Source organism: Prinia subflava, chromosome 1 (genome assembly GCF_021018805.1).
Source record: "Prinia subflava isolate CZ2003 ecotype Zambia chromosome 1, Cam_Psub_1.2, whole genome shotgun sequence".
NCBI classification, from domain to species: domain Eukaryota; kingdom Metazoa; phylum Chordata; class Aves; order Passeriformes; family Cisticolidae; genus Prinia; species Prinia subflava.
The window spans coordinates 151,552,269-151,566,278 of record NC_086247.1 but is presented as its reverse complement, the minus strand read 5'-3'; the positions used below and the strand labels follow the sequence as shown (position 1 = coordinate 151,566,278).

Genomic DNA, 14,010 nt, shown 5'->3' with positions numbered 1-14,010 from the left:
TATTTCGAAGAACTTTTCTTTTTATAAAAGTTGAAAATTTGCCCAGATTTTGCTAAGCTGCAGAAATGAAAATGGATTTCTTTTTCTGGAGCGAAAAGGAAAGGTTGTATTTGCAAAAGGCTAAATATTTATGTTCTTCAGCAGGAATTTTTTCTTCTTAGTTTCTCCCAGATATAATTTGATAGTTAAACAACAATTTACAGTATCACTGGTGCCTTCCTGAAGGCTTTATAGTCACGAATACCAAATTATTTGTTACTAACCCTGCCTGTAGCTTTGATACAAGCAATCCTGGATCCAAATCTCACAGATTACTTGTGATATGAGAATTCACACCTCTTCTGACCCATGTCAGATGGTTTTTATATGAATCTGGAGAAGCCCTGTGTCTTCCCAAAGGAGCTGGTTGTCACTGAAGTCACTGAGGCAGAGGATGTGAGCCTTCAGTGTGACACCTCCAGATCAGACAGCCCTGAGAAGTGCAAAGATGGGAAGAGCCTTAGGAATTCTTCCAAATATAACATCAGGCAGTCAGGGTTTGAAGCCAAGCTTGTCATTCACAGGGCAGAAGAAGGAGACAGTGACAGATGTGAGTGTGAGGCTGGAGCAGCCCAAAGTAGTGCAGCTATTGCTGTCAGGGGTAGGAACTTCTGGAGTGATGGTTTGGGTCCTAGCACCGAGCTCAGAGTAATTAATTGAAATGATAAAAACATGAAACTACACTGAAAAGGGACCTTGTGGTGTGCAGTGAGGTGTTCTCATCAAGTCACCTGAAACAGCAGCCAGAGGGGTGACAGAATGTGAAACAGGAGAATCCTCCTGTGACCTGGCTCTGACTCTGAGGAACTTCAGTGCCTCTGAGAGTCATGGAATTCTGGAATGGTTTGGGTTGGAAGGGACATGAAAAATCACCTCATTCCAAACCCCAAAAAGAGAGCAGTAGGAGAACACCCCAGCTAAGAGGTAATCCACAGAAAGGATGGATCACCTCCTGGAGCTGTCTGCAGTGATGGCTCTCTCCAAGGAGGGAACTCACAGCCCCACATCTGTCTGTGCAATTGCTTTAGGCAGACAGATTTATTCAGAGCAATGCACCCAAAGAGCATCACTGGGCAGGAGGTGCTCTCCTGCTTGATAGGACTTGGGGAAATGGTTTAAAGTAAAAGAGGGTTAATTTAATAAGGTGTAAGGAAGAAGTTTTTTACAGTGAGGGTGGTAAAACACTGTAGGAGGTTGCCCAGAGAGGTGGTGGATGCTCCATCCCTGGAAACACTTCAAGGTTGGGTTGGGTGGGGTTCTGAGTGCCTGGTCTGGTTGGAGATGTCTGGGGTCATGGCAGGGGGGTTGGACTGGATGAGCTTTAAAAGGCCCTCTAACACAAAGTGTTCCGTGATTCTGTGGTCTAAAGGGCTGTTGTCTGACCTGAGGCAGTAATTCTCATCTTAGATGGGTCTTTCATCTCTGAGTTAGGCATGAGTTTGGTCTCATCCAGGTCAGAACCAGGCTCACCAAATATCACCTTACAATTGCTCCTGCCTGTCCCGAGGCACTGTCCCAGCCCCAGGTTTAGGAGGAGCTGTCTCTGAGTTAAATCACTCCCCTGGGCAGGTTTAAGCAGGTACAGGGAGGATTTTACAGGCACAGGCTGTGTCTATCCAGACCAGAGGATGTCCTGTGTGCAGCTGGTGTTGCACATTTGGGACGGACTGATCAGAAGCTGCATCTGGATTAGGGAAATGAGCGTGAACAAAAAGAGCATTTGGGTTGCTGGGATGGTCAACCCGAACCCCAGAGCACTGAGTGGAAGGACAAAGCTGCTCAAAGGATTTTTCCAGAGCACAAAGAACCGACTTGAGGCTGTGCAAGAAAGAGAAGACCTCGATGATGCAATGAAGAGGAGCCGGTTGTTAATGATCCCGATTTTCTGTCTCTCTGTAGCACGAGGACATTTTCCCCATATCCATTGCACACAAAACAAAGACGTGTGTAGACTCCAGTAGGACCTGGATGAACAAATTTCTGTTGGAAAAGACCCACTTTTGTAATGTTCCCACAACAGCCCCATTCTTCCCCTCACAGAGAAGGGTGTAGATGGATGTAGGATTTAAACACATGAATTCAGGTCAAGGAATCAAGTCATAAGGATGTCTATAAGAAATTGTGCTGTTGGAAACTTTCCTTGATCTATCAGAGTCACATCAGAACAGCAGAATGCAAAAATAGAAAATAGAAACTCAGTAGTTGCGTGACACTGAGTGTCCCAGCCTAGAGGTAAAAGGGAGCAGGACAATAGGGTGTAGATTTCCAACAGCCACAGTTAAGTGCAGCACGGGTCAGTAGCTGACTTGCATATTCTTAAGACAGCATAATTCAAGAAGAATTTATATTTTCCTTATCTGAAAGTGCCTTCCCTGCCCTAGGATCAGCTTAAAGCCTTGAATTCCAGGCTGTGACAGAGGCTGCAGGGGAATCTCCACGGGGACCCTGTCACGTTCAGCTGTGCTTCCCTCTCTGTGTTTGCTCTGTGCTGGTTTTAAGTCTGTGTTCATGCTGGGTAAAAAAAATACAAAGGGGTTTTTCACAATAAGAAATCAGTCCCACTGTTCACGACAGAAAGTGCTTTGCCATTCCTCTGTGTCCTCTGTGTTGTGTGTGAGTTGACCTCGATGAAGTTTTACGTTTTTTGTGCTGGTGGTCCAGCTCTGAGCAGCATCTGCAGCACAGTTTGTGTCATTAACTGCAGTGCAGCATCTGCCACTGATGTTAATAATGAAAGCAGTAAGAGCAGCACTGCAGATAGTAGTGAAAAAGAAAAAAAAGGCATCTGGCCTTTTTCTTTTTTTTTTTTTTTTTTTTTTTTTCTGTAAAGTGCTGGCAGCCAGATGTGAGATGTCAGAATCTGTTTACTCTTTGCTAGTGCTTTTTCATTCCTGCGGTTTTCTGTCTCAAAAATGAAGCCTGCCACTAAAAGAGAAAAGTCATTTCCAGCCTCACGTGTTCCTTTTAACATTTGTGTTCTTCCTTTTCTCAGAAACACCAGTGCTTTTCAAGCAAGAGCTCCAAAACGAAGAAGCCAAAGAAGGAAAGCAGGTCAGGCTGACCTGTGAGCTCAGCAAACCTGGCACCCCGGTGAAGTGGATGAAGGGAGACACTGTTCTCTATGCCAGTGAGAAATATGAGTTTAAGCAGCATGGGACTGTGGCAGAGCTCATAATTAAAGATGTGAAATCCGTGGATGCTGGGGACTACACCTGCAGTGCTGGGGAGCTGAAAACCACTGCTCAGGTCAAAGTGAATGGTGGGTACAAATTGAGACTTGGCACACTTAATCAAGTGCTTAATAGAGCTATTAAACAAAAAATAAATCACATAACACTTAATTTTTTTTGTGGTGGTGCCATCTTTAATAAGTAAAATTTAGAGGTAATATTGCACCCTTGTAGGCACCAGTATCTATTTCATTCATGTGCTCTCATATTCTGTGTCTGGGGTTTTCAATCTGTAACTGTCCACTAGGGGGGAAAAAGAAGAATTAGGTGCAGAGGGTTAATTTTCTCTGTGCTGTAGTTCCTGCCCTATCAGCTGCTTTACATGGCTGTGATTAAAACTGGAGTGAGAGGTGGGGACCAGTAGTATTGAGCATAAGGATGTGAAAACATAAATCCAGTGCCTGGAAAATTGAAGGTGATCAAGTAATTAATAGACTCCAGACTCCCCAAAACATCCTTTCAAAGATCCTTAGATGTCATCTCCACTCTCCACTGCCCTTAAACAAGTACACTGCCTTTAGTAGTATGTGCTGGAGCAGAAAGTAGGAGAAATATAGGATATGAATGTTATTCCAGAGCCCTGCAGGAGCAGGGAATTCATTAGGTGATGGTGCCCAGAGGAATCTGAAATGTCCTTTTAAAAAGAAACTTCCCCCACATTTCTAGGAATCCACAGTGAGAGGGTAGCATCAGAGGGAGAGATTTATTCCTGCTCCCAGGCTGAGTCTCCTTGATGCCACACAGCCCCTGGAGGGCTTAGGGCTGCTCTGCTCACTTGGAAAAGGCCTGGATTTAAGAGGTGGCAGCTCTCATGATGGGGACTGGCTGTAGAGCAGATCAAGAGGGCCTGTCCTAACCCCTGGCTCTGTGTTCCAGCTGTGCCTGTCCTTTTCAAACAAGCCCTGCAGAACACGGATATGGAAGAGGGGAAATCCGTCTCCTTGCGCTGTGAACTCACAAAAGCTGATGCCACCGTGGTGTGGAAGAAGGGAGAAGCCACGCTCCAGGCAAGTGCCAAATATGAAATGAAGCAGAAGGGGACAGTGGCAGAGCTGGTGATTCATAATGCAGAGCCAGAAGATGCGGGAAGATACACCTGTGACACTGGAGACCAGCAGACCACAGCCCAAGTGAAAATCCATGGTAGGAATGAGACACCTGCTTGTGACCATTTGTTGTTGTTCTTGCCATGGTCCTGCTACCCCTGGACACTTCAGAGAGTGTTCAGGAGAACGGGGATCAGCACAAACACAAGGCAGCTCTGGCTGGGTCCGTAATGTTCTTTGTTTTTTGGGATGATAACTTTGTGCTAAAATATATCAGTCAAAGGTACCTGATGAAATAATATCTTTTCTTCCCTATGAAATGTCTCTTATGCTTTGGACAGAGGTGACTGTGCAAGCTATAAGCCAAGAGGTAAGAAGGATCTCAGCTACACTTTTTATTAAAGAATATTCCATTCTTCCTTCCATTTTCTCAACAAGTTTTTACATGTCTGTGACCAACAACTTTCAGCAGCACAAGGGTAATTGTTTTTGTGTTCTAATTATTGGAAAATAATCGTTCTTTTTTCATCTGGTCCAAAACTCTTGTTGCCACTTTAAATAGCAGCCAACTCCTGGTGGTGCAGGTGGGTCAGAGCTTCTTTGCTGTGTGTGCCAAGAGAGATTGAACTTGTTTTGGCTTTGAGTCCCGTGTGAGGTCACCAGGTGGTGACGATGCGCCTCAAGTAAACTGAGAATGCTTCACTCCTCAGCTGTGTCTGTGCCCTTCAAAGAAGAGCTGAAGCCCGTGGAAGCTGTGGAAGGTGGGGCAGCCACCCTGCGGTGCCAGCTGGGCGCAGAGGCCCCCGTGGAGTGGAGGAAGGGGCAAACTCTTCTCCGGGCCAGTAACAAGTACAAGATGAGGCAGGAGGGCACCGTGGCTGAGCTGCTGATCCACGACCTGGAGCCAAAGGATGCTGGAGACTACTCTTGTCTAGTGGGGAACCAAAAAACCACAGCAGCCTTGTCAGTGAATGGTAAAAAGGCTGTGAAACTCTGGAGTGTTTTTGTCCACCTCTTTCCTCCTCCTCTCTGTGCATTCCCTCACAACATCTTCCTCCATTTCCTGCTTCCACTGCTTTCTTCCATCCACTTGCTTGTGTCACTCCTGTCCCCAGTTTTTATTTCTGTGTACCCCATGTTGGATGTGTGTTGTGTTGTTGTCTCACTTTCCCTTGAGTGAAGGATGTGATCCTGCATGTGTGTTTTCCTGAATTAGCATGGAAACATAAGATTCCTTAGGATTTTCTGTTTCAGAGGGTTCGTCATGTATAATGATGAGAACAAGTTTATCTCTCTTGATGCATGATCTCAGCCAAGATCATGGTTTTGTTGATTCCCACAGAACAATTTACTGAATAATTTCTTTCACCATCCATGCACAAAACCAGGATGCGCTTAAGGATAAGGGTGTGGAGTGAGGCTTAGGTAGATGATAAATCACGACTCAGCCTCCCAGCGGGGCGTAGGGTGGCAACCCTTTTCCCTTCTGCATCTCCCAGCACTGCCAGTCCGTTTCAAGCAAGAGCTGAGGAATGAGGAGGCCACGGAGAGCGGGACAGCGACGCTGCAGTGCGAGCTGAGCCGACCGGGCGGCCCCGTGCACTGGAGGAAGGATGGGCAAGCGCTGGTCCCAAACGGGAAGTACAGGATGAGGCAGGAAGGGCGCTTCGTCGAGCTGGTCATCCAAGACCTGGAGCTGGCGGATGCTGGGAGCTACACCTGCGTGTGTGGGGAGCAGGAGAGCACGGCTGCTTTGAGAGTGAATGGTAATCCTCTGAGCCACGTTTCTCTTTAAACCCCAAACGCAGCGGTTTTGGCAGCGTTTCCTGCTCAGTTGATGTGATTTCTTAGAGGTTTCGTGTTCTTGGCTCTGTAGTGCCAAAGAAACACCCTGTTAGAGAATATTCTCTTACATTTTTTTGCCTCGAGACAGCACCCATATGTTATATATAGTTTAATTTATCTCTCTCTCCTCTATGAGGTTTTACCCCCTTTTTCAATTGTACCCACCTAGAAACAGAGCATTTTTGATTGAGTGTACACACTGCAGCCCAGTAACTCCATTTCATTCTGGTGGTGATTCCTTCTCTGTTGGTATTGCATCCTTCAGCCTTGCCTATCCTCTTCCAAGAAGAATTGATGAACAAGGAGGCTACAGAGGGGGAGGCAGTGACTTTGCACTGCAAACTGAGCAAATCAGCCCCAGTTGAGTGGAAAAAGGGGAATACGGTGCTCAAGCCGAGTGAAAAGTACAAAATAGAGCAGGAAGGTCCCTTTGTGGAGCTGACGATCCAGGATTTGGATTTGGCAGACGCTGGGGATTACAGCTGTGTGTGTGGAGACCGACAGACTACGGCTGCTCTGGCAGTAAATGGTAAAAACGAAATTCTCAGTGCGTGTTCCAAGTCAACCTGTGTGATTCCAAGATCTCTTCCTCTCTTACTTCTGCTTCCTCTGAGCCCTGTGTACTTCCAGTCCTCCTTTCTGCTGATTAATTTTCCTATCCTTTCTTCCCTCTCTGTTTTTCTCCTTTCACCTGATGCCCTCCTGACGTGCTTCCAAGGTGCTTTAGTCAAAAGACAAGTGGAGAACAGGTTCCCAAGTCAACACAACCTCCCTAGTCCAGAATAGCTTCTTGTTTAGGAGTTTCCCCATAGGAACTGACCCAAAAGTGGGAATAATGTTTATTTTTTTGTGACTTACACCGTGGCACTTGTTGCTCCTAAGAGGAAGAAATTTTCAGCAATGTATGATGCTACACAAAGACAATCTTAATGAAAAACAGGCTTTTTGTGCTCCTGCTATTCCCAGCTCTTTTTTACCTATTTGGGCTTAATACTTCCCAAGCAAATATTTATTTATGCAAAAAAACTGACAGCATGTTTGCAACTGCTCTGCTTTGAGGAACTCTTATTTATAAAAATTCAGACAGTGCCATGAATCAGGCCCTTCTGTAGAACTCCTGCTTTTCTCAAGGGAAGCAAAATGCTCTGGGTCTCATACTGAAATACAGCCTTTAATTTTATTTCTTTGATTTTGTGGTGTATAAAGTAAAAGGTAGTTGTCTTGTCAACTAATTTGCAGATAGACTTGATTTTAAAGGAAGTTTTAAAGTGTGAGGACAGAAAAAAAAGAAAAATTAGACTGAATTATCTTTTGAAGGGTTAGAGGTTGGAGAAAAATAGTGGAGGAACTAAGTCCTGGAGGAGACCAAGAAGGTCTGGTGGCTGCAGGGAGATAAGAGAGGGATTAGGTCAGGGATTCAGGCTTTCCCAGGGTTGATGCCATGTCCGTGTTTGCTCTGCAGTCCTGCCTGCTCTTTTCACCAAGGGACTCACGGACAAAGAAGCCACCGAGGGTAAAAGTGTCTCCCTGCACTGTGAGCTGAACAAGGCTGCTGCTAACGTGGAGTGGAAGAAGGGGTTCAAGACCCTCAAGCCGAGTGACAAATACAGAATGAAGAGGGAAGGTGTCGTGGCTGAGCTTATAGTCCAAAATCTAGACACGGCGGATGCTGGGAATTACTCCTGTGTGTGTGGAGACCAGCAGACCACGGCAGTTCTAACTGTTCATGGTAAAACAAACACAGCAAGGCACATCCTGAGAGTAACTACCCTGATTTCTCTGCTCCTTTGGACAGACCCCTGGCTACACTCCCATCTCCTTCTTCAGCCAGACCTTTATCCACAGCTCGCTGATGCCAGTGAGATGCATCCATTGGCATCCGTGCAGCTGGAATTTGTGGCACGAGGGGGATATCGGTGTCCAAGCTCAGAGTAGGGCAACCAGGGTTGCTGCCACTCTTTTAATTAGGAGCCATCATTTTGCTTTTCCCTTGAAAGATCCTTTATTAGACTATCCATTATGCTCAAGACAAAAATGGGTTGCTTCAAAGGGATTATTTCTTGGGGATTTTAAGGTGTCATGAAATTCCAAAAGGTTAGGTTATTCCATGGAATCTTATGCCCATATTCCATTCCTGAGACAACAAAGTGCTTTGATACTTACAGCCCAGTTGTCATGGAATTCAGTTGGTGTTCTGTGTAAAATAGAACTTCTAAAGGACAACCATTCTCAGGGAGAACTTTGATTTTTACTGAACCTGACATCTTTGAAAGGGTATGTCAGTTCAGGTGAAAATGCTTGTTGTCCCACCATGTATTGAAATGAACAATTTCATTTCAAACTGACATTTAAAATGAAACTCCAGTGTTTCATTTTTTTTAAATGTAAAATGTCTCTTTGTTTGCTTAAGTATGTGGAAACACAGCAAACATCCTCCCATTGTGGTTTAAAATGCCATAAGAGAAAACCATTTTCTTTCCAGAAATTTCAAATCAGTGTCTGTTCTTTTTGATTGAAATTTCACAGGGGAAAAAAATGGTGTTTTGACCTCTATTTGTATTGATTTGTGACTCTAAGTACATGTAAAATACCTCTGTGGATTACCGCAAGCATTAAATCCTCTCCTGGTGATGACATTTCTTTCCCAACTCTGATTCATGGAGACCCATGAGACTCTCTGTTCTTGTGTTGATAAATCAGTTCAAGATAAGAGGGAAAAATAAACATAAACATAATGTTAACTCCTTGGAGCACTACGTCTCACTGCTGATATTGCTGTCCTTCAGCTTTGCCTGCATTTTTCAAGGAAGGGCTGAAGAACAGGGAAGCCATGGATGGTGGAACAGCCACTCTGCACTGCGAGCTGAGCAAGGTCGGCGTCCCGGTGGAGTGGAAAAAAGGGGACAAGGCACTCAAACCAGGTGAAAAGTACAGGATGAGACAGGAAGGTCCAGCTGCAGAGCTGCTGATCCGAGATCTGGAGGTGGAAGATACAGGAGAATACACCTGTGTGTGTGGAGATCAGAAGACCTCGGCTGTCTTGACAGTGCATGGTAAAAAAGCCGTTCTCCGTTGGGATAGCAGTACCTCAAGGACATCCCTTTTCTCTCTCTCCCTCCCACCTGCTTTGGTGTTTTGATTCTGCAGCCTTTTCTTGGCTTGCTGGTGCTGTTTCACCCCATCTCCCACTGTCTGTCAGTTTGAAACTGGTGGCTTTATATCAGAGTAGAGAATAGTTGTGAGAGTTTCTCATCTCAAAGAACAAGAGTGAGCAGACCTCCAGCAGAAGATCATTCTCAGGGGGTTTCTCATTCTGTCTCCTTGACATCAGTGGATTTTCATGCTTAACCTGAAGGAGAGTTCTTTAAATCTGCTGAGCTCAGTCAGTGAGAGGTTTTTCCAATCAGGGATGAGTGACCACCCTCCTCTTCTGCAGGATTGTGGCATATTCTGCTGAGTAAAGGGTACTTAAATAAATCCTCACCCCTCAGCATTATTCTGCAGATCCTGACTTAGGGAATAACGGGGGGAAATCTGTTCCTGGCTCTGCCATGGTGAATGGTGATGAGCTCTGATTGCCCCTCCAGAAGGAGCACTTCATTTATTGCTCCCACAGATGGAAGAACGGCTTTTATTTAAGATAAGTCTTCTGGATAAAAAGCTTCCAAGGACAGCGGGAAATTGAGGAGGCAAAACTATTCTCCTAGATTTTCTGCACACTTTTTCTTCATCTTCATTCTCCCAGCTGGAGGAATTCCTGTTCCTCCCCTCTTTTGACCTATCGTTTTCACCCCTATGTCACTTGCATTTTATTTTAGTAGCACATCATAAGACAACTTTCTGGATGCTGCTAAAAATCCCTGTAATCCTGATATTAGTGTCATTATATCTTTTGAAATCTTGGGTTAAAGGTGCACCTATGACTATATTACTGGGGTTTTTTTTCCCTGAACCAGAAATTTAAATTATGATGTTAGTAAGGCAGAGTTCTCTAGCTTTCTGTCACCCTGGCTGATGACTTTTAATCAAAATTCAGGTCATTAATGTTCAAGATAGGTTGTTTCAGAGTGAAATAGGTAGAGAGGAGAATTGGAATCAGCTGTGAAGTGGTGAATGTGAACAAGTTAATGCTAGAAGCAGTAGTTTTCTATTAGAGGCAGCTTTCCAGACTGATTTATTTTCCTGTAATGGTGGAGGACTGGCCACAGACCCCATCCCTGAGTTCCCCAAGGTCTGGTGAAGGGTTTTGACGTCCTCTCTGTTTATATTACACCCCATAGCTCTGCCTGCACTGTTCAAGAGAGATCTTGTCAATGTGGAAGGCACAGAAAACAGGACGGCTGTTCTGCAGTGTGAGCTGAGCAAATCTGCCCCCGTGGAGTGGAGGAGGGGGCAGGAGGTGCTCAGACCTAGTGAGAAATACAAAATGAGGCTGAAGGACACCACTGCTGAGCTGACAATCCACAGCCTGGAGGAAGGAGATGCAGGAGATTACACCTGTGTGTGTGGAGACAAGACAACCACTGCCTCCCTGACAGTGCATGGTAAAATATCTGGGCTAACAGGAATTTTCTGCATTGTCATCTGTGATCCTCCTGTGGGATCACAATGTGCTCTTGATCCCTTCTGTTATTTTAAAATGTTATGGCAGCTGTTCCAGCCACTGGGAATATCTTCCACTGAAAGCCCTTCCTTTGGGACTGATTAACAGCATCGCAGAGTCTTTTCAGTCCCTGCTCTTTCTTGTTGATGGAATTTGGAAGTGGAAAATGAAAAGCTTGATGAAGTCAGAAATAGCACTTTGGAATATTTTCACTCATTAATTTCTTTAGGGTATATCACTGACATTCCACTTGTTTTTCTTGGATGAAATTGAAAAGCGATGAAATTTTAATTTTAAACAACATGGTGTTCATTTTAATTCTTAATCTGGTTTTGAGCAAGAGCTGTGCATAGTTCCTTGAAATCTTGAGCTCAGCTTTCTGTTGTTGTATCTTAAAATGCCTTTAAAACATACCTGCCAGGACTGATATGATAATTCTGTAGATTTCCAAATCAGTGGGAATTTAGGTGTTGAGACTGGTGTGGTTCTCCACATCATGCTGTATCTTATATCATTAAAAACACCCTCTGATTTATGAATGAGGTGTTTTGCAGCTGTCCAAACTCACTCTTTGATGGTTCTCAGAGTTGTTATAAGTCAGCACTGATTTCCAAGTCATTGTGAGATGTGAATGTGGTGTCTTGCAAAGCACAAGTCAGGGACGCCCCTGAAATCATCCTTTGCTCTCAGGTTCTGCACATTCTAAAACATTTTACAGTGTTTTAATCCAGTGGGGCAGTCAGGACACGGTATTGACCCAGTTTTAAAGCACTCTCTTTCACCTGTGATCTTCAGCCCTCCCTCCTCACTTTAAGAAAGAGCTGAAGAACGTGGAAGGCACAGAAAAAGGCACGGCCGCTTTCTGCTGCGAGCTGAGCAAAGCTGGAGCTGCCGTGGCGTGGAGGAAAGGAGACCAAACCCTGGGGACAAGTGACAAATTCACCATGAAGTGCCAGGGCACGGTGGCTGAGCTGGTGATCCGTGATTTAGTGCTGGCAGATGCTGGAGATTACACGTGCTCTTGTGGGGAGCAGGAAACCACGGCTGCTCTCAAAGTGAACGGTAAAAATCAGAAATGCAAATACGTAATAAATTAAAGAGATGGTTTCCAAACAGCTTTTTATTTTTTAAGAATGTAGGAGTATCATCTTTGAAAGTGCAGCCCTCTTTCTGATGAGTTTAGCAATATCTGGTTGGATGTGGGAATTTTGGTCAGTGTCAGGTGCAGGTTGGATGTTCATGGCAAAAATTGCAGATATTCATCCTGGTGCTAACTCATTCTTTTTTTTTTTTTTTTTTTGATGCTTATATTCTGCAGTAGGTACTGAGAAATGGAAAATCACATTATTGTGATGTTGATTGTAAAGATGTCAGAACCTTAAAGTTGAGAAGATCTGTTGATGAGATATTTTTGAGGCAGTTATCAGTGTTTCAGTATAATTTGATGGTCAAGCTGTGCTAGACCACTGAATGAGGTGAAACTAAAGAATAGTTTGGGATGGAGAGGACCTTTAAAGGTCCCTCATGGAAAAGGGAAACTGATGCCTCAGATACAGGTTCATTTATGCACTTTTTCAGTATCAATTTGAATTTCCATAGAATTTAGATGCTCTGCTTAGGCTTTATTTTCCATTCTAGCAGGCAGTATCCAAGGTAGATCTTGGTCATGCAGGTCTGAAGTTGAGATTGATGTGATTCTTCACTTCATACTGTGGACTTCACCATAAAAAACCCTCTCTGACTTAGGAATGAGGAGTTTTCCAGCTTCCCAAAGCCACTCTCTCAGAGTGGTCATCAGTCCTGATGGATTTGATTAGGAAAGGCTTTGCTTGTCACTTGTGGCTGTCAGACCACATGAAATGGTCTCTGGAGTTGCTGCCATGGTCCCACATTCTGCTCCTTTTGAACCCCCCAGCCCTGCCCGTGCACTTCCAGAAGGAGATGAGGGATGAAGAAGCCACAGAAGGTGACACAGCCACTCTGCAGTGTGAGCTGTCCAGGGCTGCACCCGTGGAGTGGAGAAAGAAACACAAAGTGCTCAAGCAGAGTGAAAAATACACCCTGAGGCAGGAGGGCACCACAGCCCAGCTGCTGATCCGTGCTCTGGAGGTCAGGGATGCTGGGGAATACACCTGTGTGTGTGGAGAGGAGAAGACAACAGCAGCACTGACAGTGCACGGTAAAGAGAGCAGAAATGGGACATTTTGGGGTGGGGTTTGTCCCTCCTCCTCTGGCAGCCTCAGTACTGACACACAGCGAGTTCTTTCTCTAATCTTGCCATCATTAATTCTGTTCATAGCAGACTTTCTTCTTTTTATTGTGGTTTTTGGCTAATTCTCACCATGATTGTAGTTCCATTGATTTTACTAACATTTTCCCTATTTATTCTCCTTGCTCTCGTTGGTGCAGGGCTGTATTTTTTGTACCACACCAAAGGCTGAAGGATGTCACAGATTTGCTTTTTTATTCTGTTTTCCTCACTTTTGACTTGAACCTAGACAGGTTGAGCAGGAGAAACATTCACAGCTCTTAAAAGAGCCATTTTATTTCAAGTTGCATCAGGATTTGACGAGTAGTTTTAAATAATAAAAAGAAAACCTGGTTAAGTATAATTTTCTTTGTAACTCTGACCAAGAATAATGTTGATTTTTATTCAGGTACCACAGAATACTCAGCATTAGAGTTGGAGAATAGTTCACAGTCCTCAGCCAAATTTATCTGCAAACTTCCCATGGAAGAGGGAAACTTTATTTTCACGATTAATGCAGGACAGTCAGAAGTAGTTTCAGCCTCTTTCTCACCTGGAAATCTAGTAGGTCTGAATTCAGGGAATTGATTTCTTTGCTCTTCTGCCCATCTTTGTATTTGCCAATAAAACAAGGATTGCTTCAGTCTTGAACTTCCAATTTAATCATGAAAAATAGAATTGAAATGGAGTTGTACAGGTCAGTCCATCCTTGAGCTCCAAGTCACCATCATCAGTGCCAGAAAGTTGTTCTTTATTTCAACAAAAGTCTTTCTTGAACTGGCTTAAGTAATTGCTTCTTATAGAAACAGAAATATTTGTAATAAACTTAAACCTATAAGTAATGTGACTCCAAGTTGCATATCTCAATTATGAGGATTTATTTCTATCAGGCTTGAACTTTTTGACTTGACTTTTCCCCACAAACTGTTGTAACTCCAAATCCCTCATTTCAGATCTGCTTCTTCTTGTATTTGGGTTGTTGACTTTTACTAAATATTT

At 44.2% G+C, this 14,010-nt stretch overlaps 1 protein-coding gene across 1 annotated transcript in view; it reads left to right on the top strand.

The window, feature by feature from the left end:
- The window catches only part of OBSCN (obscurin, cytoskeletal calmodulin and titin-interacting RhoGEF), a 138,980-nt gene that overhangs the window by 53,865 nt on the left and 71,105 nt on the right, over window positions 1–14,010 (top strand). The window contains 10 exon segments of the mRNA XM_063392377.1: window positions 356–640; window positions 3,032–3,298; window positions 4,146–4,412; window positions 5,047–5,289; window positions 5,815–6,081; window positions 6,426–6,689; window positions 7,623–7,889; window positions 8,947–9,213; window positions 10,441–10,704; window positions 12,679–12,942. Of these exon segments, the coding sequence (XP_063248447.1) occupies window positions 356–640; window positions 3,032–3,298; window positions 4,146–4,412; window positions 5,047–5,289; window positions 5,815–6,081; window positions 6,426–6,689; window positions 7,623–7,889; window positions 8,947–9,213; window positions 10,441–10,704; window positions 12,679–12,942 (2,655 nt within the window).